At 34.8% G+C, this 24,591-nt stretch overlaps 2 protein-coding genes across 2 annotated transcripts in view; one reads left to right on the forward strand and one right to left on the reverse strand.

Annotated features, from left to right (window-relative positions):
• Window positions 1-205: 205 nt before the first annotated feature.
• Window positions 206-24,591, forward strand: part of LOC136813149 (pleckstrin homology domain-containing family F member 2-like) — a 28,105-nt gene continuing 3,719 nt past the window's right edge. Inside the window, exons 1-5 of the mRNA XM_067069679.1 lie at window positions 206-356; window positions 9,549-9,613; window positions 9,991-10,071; window positions 10,937-10,993; window positions 23,720-23,783. Of these exons, the coding sequence (XP_066925780.1) occupies window positions 341-356; window positions 9,549-9,613; window positions 9,991-10,071; window positions 10,937-10,993; window positions 23,720-23,783 (283 nt within the window). The 5' untranslated portion in view covers window positions 206-340. The remainder of the gene's footprint in view (window positions 357-9,548; window positions 9,614-9,990; window positions 10,072-10,936; window positions 10,994-23,719; window positions 23,784-24,591) is intronic.
• On the reverse strand, window positions 19,732-20,368 carry LOC136812945 (fibrinogen-like protein 1). The gene is made up of 2 exons (XM_067069453.1): window positions 20,026-20,368; window positions 19,732-19,993 (listed from the first exon to the last, which is right to left on the reverse strand). The coding sequence occupies exons 1-2, from the start codon at window positions 20,289-20,291 to the stop codon at window positions 19,732-19,734; spliced, it is 528 nt and encodes a 175-aa protein (XP_066925554.1). The 5' UTR covers window positions 20,292-20,368.

Consider the following 24,591-nt stretch of genomic DNA (forward strand, 5'->3'; position numbering starts at 1 on the left):
GAGATTGACCTCTAGCCTTCGGCTTGAAACTCAATGGAGCAACCCTTTTTGTTCTTCGTGCTTCGCATCTGTAATCCGTTTCTGCAATCGGATGGTTATGTCGGAAAATAAAAATCCGATTAAATCAAATGCAGTCGGCTTCAATCAGTATATAACCTTTTCTGACTTTCCGACGCTTATTATACCATGAAGGTAATAGTTAATGATCCCGGGATCGAGTCAAGTTGTACCCTACTGAACAAGCAAGGAAAATCAGAAGGAAAACCTTTGAAGAAGGAGGAGTTTTTACGAACCTAAAGCCTCAGGATACCAACATTTAACCTCTAAACCTCATACAGTGATGGTCGACCGTTTAGGTAAGCAATTTAACTGTGTGCTTCACAATTTTCATAGCCAAAAATCTGACTCAACTCTTCTGCTTAATAGGCGGCAATCACAAATATAAAGAAACACCATAACTCCAAATTTGAGTCCAAGAGAAAACATAACAAGAAGGAGAATACAAAATAAAATAAAAGTAGAATACAAAATTTCAAAAAGTATGGTTCATGGTTTAGTGCTGTAAAACCCATCAATAAGTCAGCATCACCAGGGTTGCGATCAACCTGCGCTTTCCTGAAGCGAAAAGTTCTTATTCTGATCTTAACAATGTATTTACACACAAGCTCTTGACGATTGTGTTGTATTCAACAATCTGGCTGAAACCTAACAACATCAAAGACAGATATGTATTCAACACTGACATTCATTCCTGATGGGGATATATTCACCAAAGAACTGTTCTTCACTATTTCGTACAACATGATCCGTACAAAAATTCAGCCCAGAAAACAATCTACATATCATCTGATCAACATGTTACTGATCCTTAGTGGTCAAATTGAAACCAACCTAGGACCAGCTCGTCCAATTAAATTTCCATGTGGCGAGTGTTACAAAGCTGTGAAATGGGGTCAAAGAGCAATAGCATGTGACTCGTGTGACCAATGGTTCCACAAAGATTGTATTGAAATGAACAGTCTTATCTACCAAGCTTATGAATCGACTCCTGATCTCACCTGGGAATGTTGCAACTGTGGTATCAAAAATATCAGCCCATCATTATTCGACAATACCCTCAACTCCTCAACTGATTCAAACATCTCTAATGCCAGCGATGACACACCAAAGCTATTAGCCAAACAACTCCGCATCTTATGCATAAACTTTTGTAGTATCTGGGAAAGAAAGAACTCCTTGAAGATGCGCTATTCGATGATAACATTGATGTTATCATTGGATCTGAAACCCACTTAGATCCCTGTATCAAGGATATTGAATTTTTACCTGAAACATACAAGTGCTTTCGCCGTGACAGAATAAAAGATAACTCCAAAGGTGGTGCGATCATAATTGTTAAAAGAGAACTCATTGCAGAACAGGTCAAAAAATCAGAGACATGCGAACTTGTCTCAATCAAAATCCAGACACATAAACACCCAGTAATCATCACTTCGTGCTACAGACCTACTGATTCCAATCTTCTTGTAGCTACCAACATATGTAATGAAATCAAAGATCTGAATAACACATTCAAAAACTCTCCACATTGGTTTGGTGGTGATACAAATCTTCCAGATATAGACTGGAACAATAACACTATTGATTGCATTCAAAAATAGAACCCCAAAAAGTGAGGTTTTCAATCACAACCACTTTTTAGCCCACAGCGTTGACATTCTTGTGGCTGCTGTGTAGTACAAAATTCCATGAAATAAGGAAATTGATGAGCTTTCCAAAAATGTGGCCCTCTTTGAAGTTGAGTGATTCAGTCTTGAAATATAAGATGGCAAAGTGAGGGCAGGTTTTGTGGCTGTATGTCATGTGGCTCACTCAACAGGTTGGCTTATATGTGCGTTCCTGCTTTAAAACTTCAATATTTTTTAACCGTTTTTCTTGAAATTGGTAGTTTAAGGTCTGATAAAGATACTTATGGGTTTAATTTGTGGCTGCAGGGTTTTCAATAGGCTTAAAATGTGGCTTCAATCATACTTTAATCACTAATTTATCAATTTACACATTCCAGGTTGGGTTTTGTTTTCGAAACATGAATATTTGCAAAGCCTAAAGCAAAACAAACACAATCTGACACAGTGTTATTTTAAGAAAGAGTGTACATTTTGTGGCTGCAAATACCATTTTTTGTAACTATAACCTTCTAAGCTGTTACATTAGGTATTAGTTGGCATTTTTAGGGTTGGCTTATGTGCTGTCCTGCTTTAAGACTTGAATATTTTTTAACTGTTTTTCTTGAAATTGGTAGTTTAAGGTCTTAAGATACTTATGGGTTTAATTTGTGGCTGCAGGGTTTTCAATGGGCTCGAAATGTGGCTTCAATCAAAGCATATATGAAAAAAATCGTCAACTTTGAGCCGCAATTCTAGCCCAATGACCCAATAATTTTGGTTCCATTTTTTATATTTTGTGGATAAACCCTTTTGCTACGAGTTTCATCTGAAAAAAATGATTATTACTCATTGAACAAATTTGTGGCTGCTATTTTATCAACATAGTGTTTTTCTTAATTTGTGCCACAATTTTGGCCCATTTTACAAAATTTTTTTTTTCAACCTACTTCAACCTACTTTAGAACCAATATTGTGAAGTTTCGTTTGAAAAGAGTTATTTTTAAAAAGGATATTCAAATTTCTTTTTTTTTGCTGTTTTTGAAAACCTCACACAATTTTTGAATGCCATCTATTGTTAGCAATAATTACAAAAAGAACATCAGCGAAGGCTTCCTCAAGACTTTTGACGATTGTGGCTTAGAGCAGCTAGTCAAGTTCCCTACACGTCAGGAAAACACTCTTGACATCATCGCAACAAATCGACCAACTTTTGTCAGCAGAATAGCCCCTCACCCAGGTTTCAGTGACCACGAAACAGCTGTTCTTCTTGACATGGTATGTCATCCTATTCGATCCAAACCTAGCAAACACAAAATATTCATGTGGAACAGAGCAAACATTGGGTCCATCAAAGATCAAATCTCTGTTGAAATTGCTGAGTTTACCACTACTTACAACTCTGAATCCCTTGTTAATGACATGTGGAAAGCCCTCAAAGCTCTTATCGAAAATGCCATGCTATCCGTCCCTTCAAAATACACATCAAGTCTCACATCAACCTTGGATAACACAGAAATGTAAAAGGTTATCTCGGCGAAAGAAGAGGGTCTACAAGCGAGCCAAAAAATCATCAAAACCTGCAGGCTGGGATCGCTTCAAAAAGCTAACAAACGGATGCAGGAAAGCTTGCAAATCAGCATTCAATAACTTTGTCAAAAACTGTGTAAGCCCAGATGGGGTAAATAATCCTAAGAAACTGTTTCGATTCATAAAATCCCGTAAATGTGAAAATGATGGAGTATCACCCCTGCGAGACAATGGCAGCTTACACATTGATAACACCAAGAAAGCGAACATCCTCAACAAACAGTTTTCAAATGTCTTCTCCATTCCTGACGGTCGAATCCCACCCCTACAGGGTCAAGCGAATACACCCATGCCAGAAATTAGTATCACAGAACCTGATGTTCGGAAACTCCTTAACGATATCAACCCTAACAAAGCTGCTGGTCCAGATGGTGTCTCATCAAGATTTCTCAATGAGTTTGCTGACCAAATATCTCCTGGTCTTACCTTAGTGATGCAAGCTTCACTCAAACAGTCTTCCATCCCAGATGACTGGAGGCATGCCCTGGTTGCCCCTGTTTTCAAACCTGGTAAAACCGACAAATCCAAAGCCTGTAACTACAGGCCTATCAGTCTTACCTCCATATCCTGTAAAATTTTGGAGCATATTTTACACAGCAACATTATGGTCCACCTTGACAACACCAACATTCTGACAGATAGCCAGCATGGTTTCAGGAAACATCGGTCATGTGAATCACAACTTGTAACAACCATCCAAGACCTTGCTAAGTCCCTGAACGAAGCTAAGCAAATCGACTCAATTCTACTTGACTTTTCAAAGGCTTTTGATAAAGTTGACCACAAAAAACTTTGTCTAAAACTTCATCATTATGGCGTAAGGGGTAAAACTCTTGAATGGATCACCAACTACCTCTCCGATTGCACTCAAACTGTTGTCGTTAACGGCGAGTCATCTGAAAAACCTTATGTTATCTCTGGAGTTCCTCAAGGCACAGTCCTCGGCCCTCTTCTGTTTTTAGTTTACATAAACGATCTTCCTGAATTGGTTAAATGTAAAATAAGATTGTTTGCTGATGATGCACTCATTTACAGAGTCATTGACTCAATTAATGATGCCATAAGCCTTCAGGAAGACTTAAACCAACTCATGAATTGGGAACATGATTGGTCAATGGAGTTCAACACGGACAAATGTAAGGTTTTACGAATCACCAACAAGCCTAATACTATCATTCAACCATATTCAATGCACAACCAAGTACTTAAAGTTGTTGACTCAGCGAAATATCTAGGTGTGTATATCCATAAAAAACTCTCCTGGAATGTCCATATCGACTATACTGTTAAGAAAGCCAACCAAACTCGATGTTTCATACAAAGGAATCTCAGATCATGTCACCCAAACACAAAGCTTCAATGCTACAAAACCTATGTCCGACCCATTCTGGAATATGGATCAGTCGTAAGGGACCCTCACTCAGCCTCCAACATCTATAAGCTGGAAATGGTTCAGAGGAAAGCTGCACGCTTTATCTCGAATGACTGGCGGCAAATGAGTAGTCCCTCATTGATGCTTCGTAATCTTGAACTTAAAACCCTTCAAACCAGGAGAACAGCAAATAAAGTTAAATTCATGCATAAAATTCTTCATGGCAGAGTTGAATCTTTATCCGCTCTTGCACCTCGTGCAAGTAACACTCATCTTAAACTTATTCCAATCAATGCAAGGATTCAAACATATGAATTCAGTTACTTCCCGTCAACCATCCGCCTGTGGAATGAATTACCCGTGAATCTCATATCTGAGTTAAATTATGATTCTTTTTGTAAAGGTGTCAATGAGCACTACACTTAAATTGTATGTATCATTTTAATTGTTTACATTTTGCCTTCACTTGCTCATAACTCCTCCTGATTTCAAGCTTTTTATTTTAGCTCAATTCCTGCTGTGCTTTAGTATCTAGTCTCAATCTAGTCATCATCCTCTAATCTCAAACTCTCACTAATTCTATTCTTTTTCTATTCAGCTCAGCAGCTAGGTCGTGCATTCAAGGCAAAAGTTATTTATTCACTATTAATGTTTCTCCTTTCTTTTTAGCTTATATTAAAACATAATACTAATCATAATATTTAATTTTAAGTAATCATATTTATATATTATATAAAAATTTAAATGTATATTTTATATCTTATTAACTTCATCAAATCACAAGTCTTTCAGGTCTACATTATCACATCTTAGCCTCTCGCTTACTACATACTATTCTAAACCCTTGTGGTGGTGTCTTTCAGCTTCAGTCATATCTCGCTACTTCGCTATCTCACTACTTCTTCTTGCAGCCACTTTTAGCTTTAGTTGTTTTCATTTTATTAGGTATTTTTAATAACTTTTTATTTTCAATATCATGATAATGTACGTTAGCGTATTATGTGATCACTTAATAGAACTAGAACTTCATTTCGCGTCCTTGTTTTGGGTCTAAAAAGGGAGTCGGTCGGTCGTAAAAATGTTCAGGTTCCATTTTTCCATTTATTTTTGGAGTGCATTTTTGGTGTAGAAACTGCCAGCCAGCCAGCAGCCAAAACTATGGAAGCCGAGAAAGGTCATCTGGCGATTTCTTTCAAAATCTGTCGAGATTTCTTTCAAGTTGTCGAGATTTCTTTCAAACTGTTGAGAATTCTTTCAAACTGTTGAGATTTCTTTCAAACTGTCGAGATTTCTTTCAATCTGTCGAGATTTCTTTCAATCTGTCGAGATTTCTTTCAAACTGTAGAGATTTCTTTCAAGTTGTCGAGAATTCTTTCAAACTGTTGAGCTTCCAAAAAAGCGTCGAACATTACAATGGGGGATCATCCTATTATTATCCACTTGTGAAAAGTCCAGGTGCCAAGCTTTTCTTTAACGATGTTTTGCCATAAATGTGGCAATGAAATTAGGGACATCTTTTGTGGCAATTGTGGCACACAAAAGCGGAACATTATCGTCAACACTCTTGAAACAGAAAGGGATATAATTGAGTACTATTTCAGAAGGGGCTTTCAATCCGAATCAATTTTATTGTTTTTGGCTCATATCCATGCGTTGAATATAAGTCTATGCACATTGAAAAGAAGATTGAGAGATTATGGGCTAAGTAAAGCTGGTGGTGAAGTCAGCGACGATCAACTTCGGCAAATCATATGTAATGAGATTGAAGGGCCAGGTTCCCAACTTGGCTATTGAGGAATGTGGAATAAATTACAGACTACGTATGGGATAACAACTCCAAGAGACACTGTAATGATAGACTCTTAAGAGAGATCGCTCGCAAAAAATCGACAATAACAAAATTTTTGAACAAAGGAAAGGTCATTGACAGAAAAAGTCCGACAAATTTATCAACTCACCGACTCAATTCTACTCAATTTTCGAGAGTCGGTCGGGCAACGCGAAACAAAGATATTTGTGATTGCCGCCTTATAAACTTTTGCTGGCAAGAGCCCAAGATTATCAACATGTTTTTTTATAACTGCATTGCACTTTTACCCATAGTTTCCTCATTAGTCAGTTCCCCCTCAGGGATTTTAGACTACCCGGTTGTCAACCCCCCCCCCTTTGTTTTGATATGAAAAAAAAATCCCTTTCCATCCCACCCCTTTTTGAATCCACCAGCTAAGCTCAAAATAGGAAGTTTCGCAGGATTTAATTTTGCGATTGTTTGTAAATTCCAGTGCGTCGTTGTCGTCGTTGTTAAAAGTTCTGCTTGTGAAATTGCAAGTTCTGGGATATTTGATCTTTTCATGCCTTAAAGAGGCCCCCAGAGGACCCTCAACAAGTGCGTTTGGTTTGGGAACGCGAAAAACGAACACAGACTACCCATGTCTAAACTTTTCAATATATCTCAAGAACTAACAGATTTTTTGAAATTCTGTAAAAAGGTCCAAGTTCATGAATAGTTTTGCTATGTTCTGTGAAAAAATCATAACCATCAGTCAAATACTCGTTCATCTATATATTTAAGATTGAAGACAAAAATTTGCGAAGAAAAATAAACCTTGAGCACAAAAAATGCTTTTTTAAACAATTTTTTCCACCGAAAAACAAATAACTTTTATAGACTTACCTTCCCCAAACATTGAAGAAGCCTCTATTAATTAAAGTAAATGAGATAAGATAAAACCTTAAAATCAACCAGAATTTGCAACCTTTCGTCCAAAGCAAAAGATGTGCTTTTCTCGCCGCCATCTTGTTTTAGAATGAGAATTCCAGAGAATTCCATTCGGTTCCAGTTCTCACAGTCTTTTTTTCATCCAATCAGATCGCGCGATTTCACTTTCGCTTTCTCTAGTCCAATAAGACTGCGGGATTTGAGTAATGTGACATCTCTATAGACCTTTTTTTAAAGCGGCAGCCATGTTGAATAATTATGTACTCCAGCATAAAAACAATGATACAGCCATGCATAATTACTGTATCATGCATATTTTAAAGATTATGCATGGCTGTATCATTGTTTTCATGCTGGAGTACATAATTATTCAACATTGCTGCCTCTTTAAAAAAAGGTCTATAGAGATGTCACATGACTCAAATCCCGCAGTCTTATTGGACTAGAGAAAGCGAAAGTGAAATCGCGCGATCTGATTGGATGAAAATGGAGCACAGAGGGCTCTAATTATAATAGCTTTAAACTTCGCACTTCACTTCATGAATTTTAGATTTAGCAACCAAAAAAGATTCCCTAGCGCAAAAATGCAAAGTTAAAAAATTATAAGACACCTATTTTTCTACTCCACACATTTGTTTATCTATTGTTTTACAAGGTTCGAAATAACGATTTCAAGTGGGTCGGACAAAATGTCCGATCAGGGTTGCTTTAGCTTGAAAAACTATGATTTTTAGGTCGGACATTTGGGTCGAACAATGTCCGATGTCCGACCGTTATTTCGAGCCCTGGTTTTATCATATTGCTACCTCACAACTTTCTTCATTTGTTTATTTATTGCTTTATCAAATCTCTACCTTGCAACTTTATTCACTCGTTTGTCTAATGCTTTATCTACTCGCTACTGTGAAGTTGGGTAACTTACATCTTTGTAGGGAAAATTGCATAGCCCTCAAATGAATAACCTGGCTGGTCATTAAAATACAAAGTCTATTCTAAACAAACCTGATTTACAAATATTGCATATATCTCATAATCATAAGTGATGTCATGCATAATTATGTTTATCACTATTAAATTTGAGGTTACACGTCCAGCAGCCATCAAGAAACGTCTAAATTGCTGCCATCTTGGAAAATTATGATTCGCATGATTTTTTATTATCCAATCACGCTGTTTCATTTACCCGCAATTCTGTCGGGGAGTAACTTGTCAAAATTACTATCACGGCTAATATGAAATTCTAAAATGGTAGAGTAGAGCTGCGAGTAGAGCTGCGTAGTTCATTTGTTTTGAAATTTTGCTGCTTTGATTAGTCATTCATTTGATGGCTAGGCAAGTTTCCCTCCACTGATGCAAGTTACCTGACTTCATGGTACTTCACTACTTTATTCACTCATTTATCTTTGCTTTATCTACTCGCTACTTCAAAACTTCATTATACTTTTCTTTGTCTACAATCGCTTACTTTGAGTCTTACTTTGCTTTTCTTGAGAAATACATTGAAGACACTGTCACAAAATTGCTTCGCAAACAAAGAAAAAATTGCGCTTCTTTTTTAACCTTGCTTTGCTCAGAAAAATAGCGAAGCAATTTGAATTTATAATTCCAACCCTGAGCGAACGCGTTTTTGCCTGCAAGGGGTTAGGGGTTTTCAGCTTCTAACATTTTGTTAGCGATCTCTTTTTGGCAAATAATTTTCAGGGTGATGTATAATATCATGAATAGAAAGAACATACTTAAATCTGAGGGGATTTTGTTTAAAAGAACTTATTTGCTGAAAATTTGCACCCTTAATCCTTTGGTGAATCTCTGGAGATGTTATTTTCAACTTTTCAAAATTTTCACTTTTGAAAAATTGTGGTCATGTGTTGCTAGCTAGTTGAACATTTACAAGAATTTTTGTCATTGGATTGGTCGTTAACTATTCAAACAAAAACTTTTATTATATTTTTCTAAAGAACGCGTCATCTCTATTGTTTTGAATAGCCAATTATGTGAGCATCTTGTAAAAACTTCAATACAACTGAATCTAATTATAGTTTTTGGATAACTTATTTTGGTGCGTGAATTAAGAAAAAAAATTTTAATTTGAAGCAATTATGGCAGAGAAAGAAATTTGACAAAATGAAAATCTTGGCAAATTTGGTAAAATTTCTACTTGTCAAAATTTCTCTTCTTGAAAAATACTTTCCTCATATTTTAGCAAACACAGAGGAGAATAATCGGCGTATGAAACATGTTGAAGATTGCTTCGGAACCTCAGGACAAGTATGGTCTCCAACTTCTTCTTATTAAACCACAATAATTTTTTTGTCTGCTAATAAACTATTTTTATTCATTATTACTGTCCTAAGGGTCATTTTAATGATCGGCCCTAGGAACCTAGGAATGCCTTTTGAACTTTACCATTCTATTTTGCCTCAAAGTGGCTTTGAATTTGTCAGACTTCAAACATTCTCCAATTAAAAAAAAAACAATATTTTTTCATCTTACTTAAAATGCAGCAAAATGATAATAACTTGACCACTATCAATCAATTGAATCGTAAAACTGGTTGGTTATTGTCCAAATCAGAGATTTTTGAAAAAGAATGAGCACCTATTATGAACAGACTTTAAAATTTTGTTTTATTTTATTTTTTTCAGTCATTAGTATCAGTTGGACGTGTACTTGTTGGAGAAGGTGTTTTAACAAAACTTTGTCGGAAGAAACCAAAACCAAGACAGGTTCATGGTGTTTTTGTTATTTTAATGTCTGAATTATCTGTTTGATCGTTGATCTCTATTTAACCCTAGACTAAGTTATATCCACCATCTTTAATGAGAGTTATTTACATTTAGTGCCTCATATTTGCACCTCTCAGAGAAAATGTGAATAATTTTGTGAATACAGTTTCCACATTAGGTGGTATAGAGTTCAAAACTAAGATTAAATATTTTATTTATCCAGGATTGAAAGCTGGTTCTAGGCTTCTATACAGCTCATTGTTTTGAATACATACAGTATCTAGCCTATCTATTATTGTCTTGCTGTCATTGCAGGGGGAAATATTTTAGTTTAAGAAATTTTTCATCGACATACTTAACTGACCTATCTTACATGACCTTTTTTTAAGAATAATTTTATATTGCTCAGCTCATCTGGTCAAAACCTTAGAACAATCAAGAATGATCGCAACCTTAGATATCAGATATTTTAAAAGAAATACTGATTTGAAACCCCTCCAATAAATGAATTAAAGGTTTTGTTTTTAAATAAGAGTGATGTCGTTTGCTTACACATCAATTTTAATTCACGAGCTTTTTCACATTGGATTGACACGGATGTGGAGCAAGATGATCAGGAAGAGGGAAAGAAAAACATTTTTTGTTTATATCATCATAATATAACAATAGGCAAACACTATCCAGATATGAAATACGTGTCTGATATGAAACGGGAACACTTATGTAAAAGTAAAACCTTAAAGAAAATTTATGTCTGAAAATCACAAAAAGATGACCAGGTGAACCAAGGCAAAATTTACTGACTCTTTAAAAGAAGGTCAATTATGGATTTTGGTTTTTAATTTCTTTTTTTATTTTGTTTTAGTTCTTCCTCTTCAATGACATACTTGTTTATGGGACCATTTTGATCAGCAAAAAGAAGGTATTTTCTTAGCAAAGTCGTTTTAATGTCCATTCAACGTTAGGTGGATGTTAAAACAATATTGTATGTTTCAGCTTTTTATGTTTTAGAATGACAGTAGGTTTTCTCAGGTGCTTGATAAATGCCCTTCCCCCTATTTTCTAAGAAAACTTCACAGGGTTAAAAGGGCTCTGGTAAGCGAGAGACCATATTTTGTACAATTTTGTGATTAGAAAGTTTTTCTCTTCGCTGCTAATACACAACAACTTATTAAAAGAGTTTATGAAAAGAATATTTTGATCTTTTTAATGACCATTCGATTCTGTTTCCGAATGTTTCAATGTAGATTTCATCTAAATAAAAGTAAAAGAAAAAATATTGGAAGAGAAAAACAAAACAAAAAAGAAGAGACGCAAATGGAGAGAGAAAAGTTTGTTGATATTTTTCAAGTTGTTGATAAACTAGTCATCGCACTTTTACTCATACACAATATGTGATATATTTTTCTCGTTCAGAGTTTTCTACATTTTCTTCGCCTAAAGGCTCGGAAAATTTGACGAAAAATATATCCCATATTGTACTCGGTACCGTGTGATAACTATTACATAAAGGATATTGAATAAATCCCTAACATAAAAAATTAAAATCTAAAAATAAAAAAATGAAGAAAATAAACACTTTGGCCAATGACTTTAGTTATGTGATTAGCAGAAAGTTTCTTTTGTGCAAATTTAATTCGGTTGTTGATCGATTTTGTATATTTAAGCTGGACATTCATTGAGGGGTCTTCCAGAAAAAATCCGTTCATGTGGGGTGGAGGATATATTATTTTTTTCATGAATTACCCCTGGACATTTTGATTTTTAACCCCCTGGACATTGCAATTTTTTGGTATTTTTTCAATACCCCTGGACAATTCATCCTCCACCCCCCGTGAACGGATTTTTTCTGGAAGAGCCCATTTGGCAGATGCAAAGATTAGCCTTAGTTAAGATTGATATTTGACTTAGAGTATTAGGCGAAAATAAAAAAAATGTAGTGTTTCTAGAAAGCGGGTGAAGGAAAAAAGCTTTCATGCGGCCGACCGGAAAAAGATTTTTTTTGCTATTTTGATAAGTTAAGGTCATTGAAATGGATAACTTTTATGTACAAACAGTATGAACTAAGCCCTGAATACTAATGTATCAACTACTAACGAACAAAACTTGATTTACAAGCGGAAATATCAAACCAAACGACGTTTGATAGCTTGAACGGTCAACTCGATTTTCTTTATGATGAACCATATAGATGAACCCATAGTCTGCCATAGTCGGTTTCCGGGAACACTACATTTTCGCATTACATTGATTTTTGAACTCAAAAGGGTAAGGTAATTTTTGCAGGTATTTAATTTGATGGTATACCAATCTTGAAAATTTTAGTGGGTATGTAAGTATGTGGAATAAGCCAGAAACCTCCAAAATTAATATACCTAAGGTATTGATAAACACCCTCGACTCCATGGCTTATCTAACCCCCTTACGCTATTGATGATTCTGATGGACGCGTTGACGGGGGATATAAGCCCTGGTGCACTTTAAAAACGAAAGTACTTTTAGGCATGTACGCGAAACGTATGTCGATTAGCATAATCCCGCCATTTTACAAATTCCGAGAATTTTTCTCAACATGAAGAAGTTGAAGTATGAAGAACTCTTGGCAAACCAATCAATTGACAAAATTGCAAAATGTCATTTAAATGAAACTTGATTGGCAGAGAAAGATACTACGAGACCCTGATAAGCAGTCTATCCCTGCACTGAGCGAACTGGAACTGCTTGTAAAACGATTTTTTACAGAAAGACAAATGGAAAATAGTTTAAAGATTCACTCGAAAAGACCCTCCTGCTGTCCACATATAATTATTTTGCTTGAACTGATTTCCAACAGCAATCTTGCATGTTTCTTTATTATCTGATCACTCGTGATGAATGACTGACTGATGTTTATACATTTTGACATCTATCTTGTCCATGACCATGGGCATCAGGAGTATGAAAAAGAAAAAAGCATACATCTCAAGTGATTGCTTGACTGGTAGTCAAAATGAACTGATCGGTGAAGAAGCTTTTTCAGAAAAACTTGAGACTACGTACAATACAAACTCACTGCAAAAATGTTCTGGTTATGGTTTATACAATTAAAAGCTTGGCAATTAATGTGAACCATTCTAATCAACTGATGAATGTGTAAAAGCAAGAAACTTCAAGTATTGAAAAAGAAATAAATGTGTTTCTTCAATGTTTACCATGAAACAATTCTTTAAACATATCCTATTACCAGACTGAAAATTTATTTATATTGACCGTAAATGTCAAAAAGTATACAAACTAGTATGGTACAGTGTGTATATTGGACTAAATCTGACAAAAAATGTTGAAGCTGAAGTAGTTTTTTTATCGGGATAAAATTTATGCAAACATATAACAAATCTGTCATCTAGATTATCAATTATGACATGTTAGACTTTTTTGGATTTCAGTTGAATTTATTCTGACCTAAAGATTATGTTTCACTGTTGTCATCCCGGGGGGGGGCACTCGATCTGAAATCGACCATACGTTCGGCCCAAAATTTGGCTTCTAAAATCGGACCCTTACAGTGCAGTGAATTTCCATGAAAAATCATACCCTTACAGTGCACTTTTTCAAAATTTCTCGCCCGTAAGGGCGAAAATTTTTGCAATTTTCCAAGAAAATGTGGAACTTTTCCTCCAAAATTGACCAATTTTGTGATAATTTTACCAAAAAATTGGCCTTTTACCAAAATTTCCTACCCTTACAGTGCAGTTCAGTGCAGTCTTGTAATTTCCTACCCTTACAGTGCACTAGCTGAACTTTGAAAAACCTACCCTTAAGGGCCGAACGTCTGGTAGGTCATTTACCTTGAGTGCCCCCCCCCCCCCGGGTGTCATCATGTTCTGATTTGCTACATAACAAAATTTTTGGAAAGTTTTCCATAGAGTCTTCAGTTTTTAACCTATTTTGAGGATAAAATCAAATAGGAATACAGTCTAAAGTAACATTGACAGATTTTTTTTCATAAGCTGTATTAAGTGTCAAATTTTATTATTTTATAGATGAATATTTCTGGACATTGTTTCAAAAGATAGCAATCAACTACATTTTGGTCAAAATTCCAGAATAGAACTTTAAGATTATATATGTCTTTTCAGTTCAAGTTCTGTTATTTTGATACAAAATGATTGAGAAATTTACTACAAAAAATTGAATACATATCTCTGCTTTTTTTTTGTAAATGTCACATTTTCTTTGGAGCAAAGCTGTTTCATTTTAAAGCATCTGATACTTTGAAGCTGAAAGGACTGATAAAACAAGATTAATTTTTGGAACTTTTTTCAATCAAAAATTAGGAACCATAACCATAAGGCAAAAATAAAATTTGGAATTATTGTACTTTACCTTCACTGTTCTCGAGACTTGACAAAATTGATAATAATACCTTGAAGGATGAAATTTTGGCAGGAACTTAATTTGGCGGGTGGTTGAAAAAGTTTTTTCAGAGGAATTTAATTTGGCGGATTGCTAGAAAAAAGAAATTAGGCAAGAATTTAATTTGGTTGTTGAAGGAAATTTTTGGCCAAAAATTGTTACCAAATAAGCAAAAACCTGTTTTTAAGGCCTGAAATAGCACAAATTTGGAGAATACACGAGATAAATTAAATTTGGCGGGAATTTAATTTGACGTATGGCAGAATTCCTGGTAAATCCGCCAAATTTTATTTCCGTCATAATTTATTCCTTTAAATTAAGGTAGTCCTTGATTACAATCGACCTCTTTTTAATATTGAAATTCAACAAAATCTAATATTATTTTCTTTTCCCATGAACATTTTTCATAGGACCAGTAAATATTTCTAACTTCTTTTGTTAATTGAATAAAACAAAATGTTCCAAGTTTATTAAAGTTTCATGTAAAATGTATTCCTGCAGATTTCTTTTGATCATCTGCCAAATCTCTAAAAAACTTATTACGCCATGCTTCTATTATCAAAACCCTGAGTTGAAAATCGTTTAAAGATTAACAAGAAAAATCTTTAAAATGGCACGTATAAAGATTCACACAAGAATATCAAATTCATTTTACTAGTCAGAAAAATCTTATTAATTAGAATTTATTCCAAACTCTATACAATGATTCATAGCTAGCATTAAAATTTTCATAAAATTTCAAATGGGTATTTTACATAATTCAATGTGTTCTCTAAATAAATAAATAAATTCTTAATGAATGATGATATAGTAACAGAACAAAATTCACCAAAATTAGTTATCGCCAAAATTGAAAGAATTGCTTCCTCACCCTGCCTCACAATAATAAGGGCCCCTATTAAGTTCTTGCCAGAATTAAAATTTCCAGTGATTTTCCTAAGGGGCGGCCGTCCACATAGTACGTACACACTTAAGGGGGAGAGGGGATGTCTTCTCAAAAGCATATGCTTGCGTACAGAGGGGAAGGGGAAGGGGAGGGGTTTCGAAAGGAAAAAGTAAGTATGCGGAAAAAAAAATTCACAGCCCTTTTTTTGCTTGTAAAATTGGTTGAAAGAGAATAAAAAGAGAATTATTATTCGCTTGTTCCTTACAAAATATCAGCTGTTTCTCTCTCATAGGAAAAGGGGAAGACCCAAGCCTTTTGAATTTGATTTTTTTTCAGCCAGTGGGGGGGGGGGTGTGAATGAAAAAAGTACGTACTCACCAGGGGGGATAGCTATTTGCATCTGCTTGCCTATAGGGGGAGGGGTATATATATACTCAATTTTTGACATTTTAATGGGTACGTACTATATGGACGGTCCCTAAGTAACAACAAAGTTCTATTTGAAACACTAATTTTTTAGCATAAAAGAACCACTTTATATACAGTACTGTGTTATTTGCCCAAATTAGTTTTTGCCAAAATTAAAAATTGGATTTCTCTTCAAAACCACATTTATAAAAAATCCTATTTTATTTAGCTCCTTGCCAAAATAAGTTCTCTCCAAAGTAATTGTATTCCCCAAATTCTTATTTTTTCGCAATTTTTGCCTCTTGCTGATTTCACCATTTTATCTCCAATTGTCCCTTTTCGTTAAATACTGTAATTGTTTTTCAGTGAAGTGAAAGTAACAAAGATCAAGCATTTTCACTCTTAATTGTTACACAGTCCATAAAGTGTCCATCAATCTTTTCTTCCTTATTATTTAAACCAGTTAAACATCATCATAACAGTGGCCAAATGTTTAAAATTAACTTCAACTGACACTGATGACTGAGCAATGCATTTAGTTATTTAGCATCCTGGAAAACCAGGGCTTAACAAAGTGCAATCTCTCAGAGTTTTTATAGCTCATGCTTATTCCAATCAGCCAATTAGTCACAAAAGCAAGATACAATGATGATGTTTAGGACATGATACTTTTCATGTTTTTACACACAAAAAAAACATTATGTTGTTGTACAATGATCTGATTGAATTCATCCTACTGCTACTGTCACTGTCGTTCATCGTTCCCAGCTGTGGTGACATGATATGGGTGGACAAGTGGAGTTTACGTTCTTGAGGCTGGATATAGAAATTCTATCGGCTACTTTTTGGATGAACAGCATCAGCAGAGTCAGCAGCAAAGCATTAGAGCTGTTGAAAATGTTTTATTTATTTTTCACATAGTCTAAAAGTGAGAAAGAAAGCAATAATTTCAAGGTTGAAATTTCTTTAGATTTACTGAGTGTGTTTAAAGCCAGTTAATTTATAGCTTTAACTGTTTAAGACCAGTTCACAGCAGTTTTCTGCACCAACCCTAAAACTTTACCACAAAAAAATATCCATATCAGAGAGCCAAATTTAAAAAACAGTAATTGGAAGTTGAGACTTATTGCAAGGCTACTAATTTATTTTGAGCCAGTAAAAAACCATTAAAAGACAGAAGAAAGCCATATTCTCTATTCCAAACAACAAACACAGTCATTTTCTACTTGCATTTCCCTTCCTTCCAAATGTCCAAATCAACATTATTTTCTTTTCCCATACCAAATGGTCATACGGAGAAGAACTATTTACAGCATTTTGATATAAATTACTTTAGTAAGTGTGCTCGCAGCTCGGCTGTACTTGTCTTCGCAACATATTGCCCACACTCAAGCTGCCAGAGTCCAAAGGTCGAAAAATATCAAGATTCTTGATATTTTCTCTTCTAAAGTACCAGGGCCCTAAACGATTCCTCCAATTATACGGTACTGGCCTCTTTAAGTCGCAGAATCGTTTATCGGCCCTGGCTCGCGAGGGTGATTGATAAAAGTAGCACAAATAGTAAATAAATACATAGTGGGCAACACCCCTCCAACCCCCACCTGAAAAAGCTCACCCCCACCTACATAGGGTTACCCCCATCTGAAATCTCATATCAGCCCAACCCCCACCTTTTGCCAACACCTCGCCGGTAGAAAGGGGCTACACCATACTCCAACTCATATGCGCAAAACGGCGCAATCGAATCACACCTTCGAATTTGGAGGTCTTGTTCCTTTTAGGAACACTAAAGATCCCAGTTAAAAGTCCTGAGGACTACAAACTGGAAAGGAAAAGACTGGAGAAAAAATGAACTCTTTTTAACCTTCAGAACTTATGACAGTCATTTGTTTATATTTTTATCTAGTATAGTATGTGGAAAATTGAAAAAGACCAAAAAGTACAAAGTCAAACGAAGTTAAATACAGAAAACTTGACAACCCCCACCTGAAAAATGTTACCCCCACCTACATAGGGTTACCCCCACCTGAAATTTCTCATCAACCCAACCCCCACCTATTTTTAAAAATCTGAAAATCCTCAACCCCCCTCCAGAATCCAGGGGGGGGTGCCCACTATGTAAATAATTAATTTACTTTATTACTTTACTTTAATAATTAATTTTAAGTTAAAAATCAACAATAAATATGGATTATTATAATAAAATTAGAAATAATAACAAATTAGAACGTCATGAAAAATAGAAACGAAAAAAATGTTACAGTATTTTGTCAACCCAACCTATCCTTAGGGGTTAGTCACAGAAGTATTAGATTTAGAATTACTACTTTCTTGATAAAATTATACAAGTAATTTTATTATTACAATTTCGCAATTTATCAGTATCAGACAAGGGAGGTGTCCATCTCAAAATTTTATTTTCTTAAGTTACAAACTGTTTTACAGTTCCGCGATTGTCAGGTGTAAATGTTCAAAAAAATCTACGAACAAACTCTTAAAAATTTATTTAACAATAATTTCGGGTTCAATAAAATAAACTATATATGAGTAGTAAAAGGATTTTTACGAATTTTTACACACCACCAGACTCTTGGAAGAGGTATTTTACTACCCTGGTAGTAAAAGTTTTTGGGACAATTTGTCATGGAGACCACCAAAAAAGCTAAAAATGATTATTTTCTGTGACACATTTTTCATTTTTCACAAAAATTAATGTTTTGCCCTTAGAATTAAAGTCATTTTCAGATTTTTTCAGAAAAGTCATCCAAAAAATTAAAAGAATTACAAAAATAGCTAAAATTTGCTCATTTTACCAGTTTTAACTACCCAGTTAGTAAAATTTTTTCAACATTTAACACATAGATACCACCCATTTTAGTATTTAACTACCCTGGTTAGTAAATTTTTTTTTCAATTTCTCGTCACACCACCACCGTAGTAAACGTCATTATGTTTCAGATTTTACTACCGACCCCCCCCCTGATTTAACATTAATTTCGGGTTCAATAAAATAAACCTTTTTTACCCCTATTTTACAATACCGCTTGGTCCAAAAAATAATTTCGGACGTTTGTTAGCTTCTTGAGACCGAATAAATTCTTGAATGACCTTGAAAGTACTTTTATCAGAAAGAGCATAGTCTAACTTAAATTTCGAGGTATATATTTTAAATTTGGTTGAGTAGTTTTAAGTTATAGCTTTTCAAAGTCAAAATTCACTTTTCAAAATGTGCAAAAAACATTTTAGACCACCCGGCAATATGATAGAATTTAAGATAAAATTTATAATCATAAAAATGCCCAAGGGAATTTTTACAGAACTTATAAATAGAAGAATATTTTATCAAGATAATTGAAATTTGAACAGGGAGGTGTTATATTGACCTAAAGTTTATCAAAGTTCGATATTATTGAAACACTGGCCAAATGTTTGTCGATTTGATTAATTAGTTGTCAGCTAATTCACTATTTCATGTAGAAAACGGACTGGTCTGTAGAAATTTGGCTGTGTTTTGAATCGTTTTTATAAGTATGTGAAGGAGATAGGTAAGGGCGTGAAACTAAAACCAACAGAAGCTTTTGTTATCCCAGATATTCCACAGAGAAGTGAATTGGATTCCTGATTTTTCCTTCTCTTCATGAGAGACAAAGTAAAAGTCTGCGACCGCAGTCGGAGGCGACCTGAAGGCTCCTTTTTCGATAGCTAATTACCCGAAGGTAGGGGAGGGCTCTTTCTCCCTGGATTGCTTCCCTTTAATCTTGATCCTTCTCTTAATTGCTTAATTGCTGAACATCGAGCAAGTACCATTTTGGGAATATCTTTGGTATGACCCGGTTGGGGGGTTGAACCCACAACCTTGCGAACCGTAGCTGGATGCTCTACCACTGTTGGTAACTTCGGTCGCTAATAATAGAGACAAAAATGCAAATGTCATCGACTGTATAGTCAAGTCCTATGCAGATCCAATAATGTCAACGGGGTCTACGGATCATTATTGAAGCTTCTTTTAATAATACATTCTCCGTCTTCCAAGACTTCCAAACAATACCTTGTCTCATACCTGGAGGTGTCGGAGTATTTCGATAAACACCATTGAAATTCATCCTAAAACAATTCCCGTGCCACCATCCGGATGAATAATCTTCAGCACAATTTCCTTCCACGTAAGTATCTCTATCAACATCTGGTGTAGAAAATTCCATGCCATTCATATTAAGCCTCCAATCGTCATGATGATACCCATTGTGTGGGGAACCAGCAATTACATTAATCTGTAATAGTTGGCTTCATTCTCGATGGAGAAATTCTTAAAAGTTACCCACTTCTTCGAACCTTCAAAATCAACAGCGTCTAGTCTGATATCCATGGGTCGTCCATGAGTTAATTTGTGTATATTTTCAAGACCTAACCAATGTTCACCGTCAATATTTCCAAAACCATTTTTATAATCTTTCCAATTTCGATTGAAATCGACTGAACCGTCAAATCGATTTTGGATGTATGTCCATGCAGTATCCGCTCGTGGCATCATTTCACAAAAAACTTTGAATTTGTAACGATTGTGGTAGATCCATTAGACGTCTGATTGATTGTGTCCACGTGCCAACCAATCTCACAGTCTATGTTTTCATACTGACCGTCATGAAGTAATTCGTTGTAAGTCTGGACTTCTAAAAATACCCGAAGTAAAAACAGTGACTTATGGTAACTATTCAATTCTATACCTATCCATCTTGGTTTGGAATGAACTTCAAAATTTCGTTTCTCTCGATGATTTGTCTACACTAGCATTGGATCGTCTTAAAGATTTGAGCAAATTATATTTCCTCTCGTCGTACATTTTTTTTTTTTTTTTTTTTTTTTTTTTCGAGTTTGATTTTAAATTTTAACATTTTCTTTTCTTTTCTTTTCTTTTCTTTTTCTTTTTATTCTTTTGATTCTCTTCTTTTTTAAATCTGTTTTTTTTTTCTGTTTTTATTAAAAACGAAATTAAAAAACGAAAATTATTTCACTTTATTACCCTAGTATGATCGTTTTATAAACTTAGTATTTTTTTCACTTGTTGTTGTAATTATATCGTGCGGCCACCTCATTAGTTTAGCATTATGTCTATGAGTGTGGTCGCTAGTCTCGCTTTCGTTAACAAATAAATGATTTACTTACTTACTTACTTATGGACTGCGTAAGCCAACATTTGTCTCCTTCCGATGAGACCAAATAATTGGAAAGATCTGATATCACTCCATACAATTTGCAAATCCATGTTGAAACTGTTAGTTCTTTGTATTGAACATATTCGCAATCAGTGAAATAAATGTTTAATACATTTGTGAAAGCAATGATCTTTTGAAAAGACTTCTCCATCAAACCATGGTTGGGGACCATCAATAGCAGTGTTTGTATGCAGGTGTTTGAACGGTAGAAAAGGTAAATGGGGGTCCATTCCCAAAGAATGTTTGGAAAACAAAATAAAACTATTTAACAGTAATATTAACATGATTTTCACAAAAATCGATAAATAAAATGAAAGCTTAAGTTAAAAGAGTCACACAAAAAAACTTTGTTTTGATTTTATTTTTCTGATTAGTATTTTATGAGACAAATGAAAATTAAAATACATCCAATAATGAATACTTGGCTCCTTGAATTCATTTAGTTGAAGAATAATCAAAAAATAATATTGATATTATGTATCCAAAGAACGGACGAAACATGTCGGGGAAAATCAAAATATAATAGCCGCATTCTTTTTCACCGTTCAACATATCTCTATCGTATTTATTACGTGTTTTGATTATTTTTACCACACGAGCAATTGAGCTGTTCCATAAAATTTCTATACAGGGGGGTGAACAAACCTTTTCAAGTGTAAACAAATTTCTTGGAAAAGTGTAGATACCCCATGGAAAATGGCAAGATTTGCAAAAGAACCCTTGGAAAAAATTCTTTTCATCTCTTAAAGTGAGGGTGGACGAACTAAAATCAGTTGCTCACCCCATGGAAACTCGAGAATAACTTTAGATCCCCTGGAAATTATTCTCGGATCACCCCCTGGAAATGTTTGTCCACCCCCTGTATGGTCATAAAATGGCCGTGACAAGTGTATTCTATTTCTATTACTTTATTACAATTACATGAAAATTTCGCGGCACGAAAATTTCGCGGTTTCGCGGTCGAGGCCGAAAAACCACGAAATAAAAATGGCGCAAAAAACTATTTTGGAGCTCGACCGCGAAATTAAAATGTATAAAAAAATCTGGTTTGTTCCCGTTTTCCCCCGTTTTTTTCCGAAATAGATAAAAAATCCCGCTTTTTTAACATAAAAACAATAAATAATAAAACCGGATAATTAATGGCTGGCTTCAGTGTATTTTATTTTACACAAATAGAATCATCAGTAATAGTTACAAGCAATAATAATGATTACTAGTCAATCACAATAATGTTGAATTTTTTCGAATTCTTATTACACTTCTCTTCTTTTTTCTTCATTTGGCAAAACGTTGAAAAATTTTCTGATGTCATTTCTGCTACTGCTGGGTGGGTCATTTTCTTGATTCGACTTTTTGCTGTTTTTTTCGTTGACTTTGTCAGGTTTTCTTTTTCTATTTTGGGGCCTGGTTGCGTTAGAAGTATTTGTTTCGCTATCCGCCACTTCACTGAAATCCGCAAATCATCTAAAAGGAGTGAGCCTATGATAACTTCCTCTGTAGGTTCTTCATAGAGTTATTCATATAGAATCATTTGTTTATATCTATCAATCAGCGTGTTGTTTTTGACCGTTGCAATGGCTAATTTAACCGATAATTTACAAGGGATTTCAAGGCCATCTTGAACAAGCAGAGAAAGACGATAATGAGTTGCTGATACTTCTACGAGCACTCGAGCACCTCTGTCTATCAGAAATTTTGTTGCACGTGATATCTCCATTGGTAAATGTCCGTAAATTTGACCATTTTCTAGAGAAGGTTTTGATAGCAAAAACATCGAAAGGGTTCACGTCATCGTGTTGACAAATCAATTTTTCCCCAAGATAAGGCGTCTAATAACGGCGATAATAATAAAAAAATTCACCTGGCACAGGGAACATCTTGGAGCTGACTGATAACTGTTAGCGTGTTGTAAGATTTTTACGTGGAAAGCCGCTGGAATAAGAGAAGCAATCGATAAAGGCTATGATACCTTACCAGAATTAGATCTTTTTCAAGATATCGACCCATTAATGTCGACAGGTCAACCCGTAAAATAAAGTAACGTCGCCGCTTATCTTGAAATGTCAGAGGAGGACCGGCAGCTCCATGGTTACCGACCCTGTGAATCAGATGAGGATACCGATGATGATGACGATGATGAGGTTTTCGATCCAGAGAGGAACTATTTGGATGCATTTAACTGATTCAACTTATTTTAAAAGAAAATATAGTTAAAAGGATAACTAAAACAACGCCTTATTTCTTGTTTGTGATAAAGAATTAAGACTAAGAAGCTTAGCTCCCCAATAATTTTAACGTTTTCGCTTATATTTTTAGCCATTCATTTATTTTTGATCTTTACCGGCAATGTAGAGGCCCAATTTTTCAAATTCTAACTAAATTTCAGCCTCCCAATATGAAAATGCTTTCTACTACTGTTAATGCACAAAGAATTAACTAATTAACAAAAAATTTATAAGTAATTTGACTTGCATACCTTTAGGGAAGAAATTTTCACGGAACTTAATTTCGCGGTTGGGAGAATTTTTTGTTTACAATATAGCTTTTTTGCCCTAAAAAGACCAATTTTAGAGGTGATTTTATAAAAAATCTAAAAAAAATTCTATAAAATTTGTGTTTCGCGGAATTAAATTTCGCGGATTTGTCAAAAAACCTCGAAATTAAATTCCGCGAAAATTTCTTCTCTTAAGGTATGCAAGTCAAATTACTTATAAATTTTTTGAAAAATGTTTTTTTCTTTCACCAGTATGCCAATCAACACATTATTCCACTTCAAGAAGTCAAAATCATAACACTGGAAGATGACGGAAGTAAGATTGTTTTTTTATTCAATTTAATCCTGTTTTTTTTTTTTTACAATTTCAAATGATTTTCTTGGTCTTGAAATTTTGTTGAAAAGGCAAATTTTTATGAAACTTTTGTTTTGAAAGGAGACAAAGTTAAAGTTAAAAAGACTCGACCATTTCTTATTCTGATTCCATTTTTCGATTTTTTTTGTCTAATTCGCGCTGAAATGATGCTTTAGAGATTGGGCTTTTCTAGAATTTGATTATGGCGGGTGGAGGATGTAACAATTTTCAGTGATTTACCCCCCGGACAAGCATCAGTTGACCCCCGGACAACCCAAATTACCCCCGGACAGAGCAAATTTACCCCCTGGACAAGGCAAATTTTGATGATTTTTCGCTGACAATAATTATCCTCCACTCCCCCCCCCATGTACAGACATTTTCTGGAAGAGCCCATTCTTTAAGAATACTATCCCTTATTTGAACCTTTTCAAGAGTTGAAAATGTTCTTTCTATGTCCCATAAAAGTTCGACTAAAAGAGGGAGAGGGTCATTTTTTTTGTTTTCGAAGTATTGGAAAATGAATAGCTGTAATAACTTCCATTTGTTTATTACCATCCAGCGTGTATTATTTCACTCGTATCATACTCTCGGGTACCTAATAGCCGGGGGGGGGGGGGTGGAATAAGCAGGGGGGTTGGAAAAAATCTCAAAATTTAATAAGCGGGGGGGTTGGAATAAAAATGTCCTGGGTGGAAAATGTTTGAAAAGGAGGTTAATACAGCAGAATTAAGACAAAAAAGGGAACTTTCAAAAACATTTTCCCAAA

This window comes from Clytia hemisphaerica, unplaced genomic scaffold (genome assembly GCF_902728285.1).
Source record: "Clytia hemisphaerica strain Z4C2 unplaced genomic scaffold, Clytia hemisphaerica genome assembly, whole genome shotgun sequence".
NCBI lineage: Eukaryota > Metazoa > Cnidaria > Hydrozoa > Leptothecata > Clytiidae > Clytia > Clytia hemisphaerica.

Coding starts and splice junctions, on each gene's coding strand:
- LOC136812945 (XM_067069453.1), bottom strand. CDS start 20,291: ATGATGCCACGAGCGGATACTGCATGGACATACATCCAAAATCGATTT. Junction 19,994..20,025: donor GCCAACTATTACAGATTAAT/GTAATTGCTGGT, acceptor CAATGGGTATCA/TCATGACGATTGGAGGCTTA.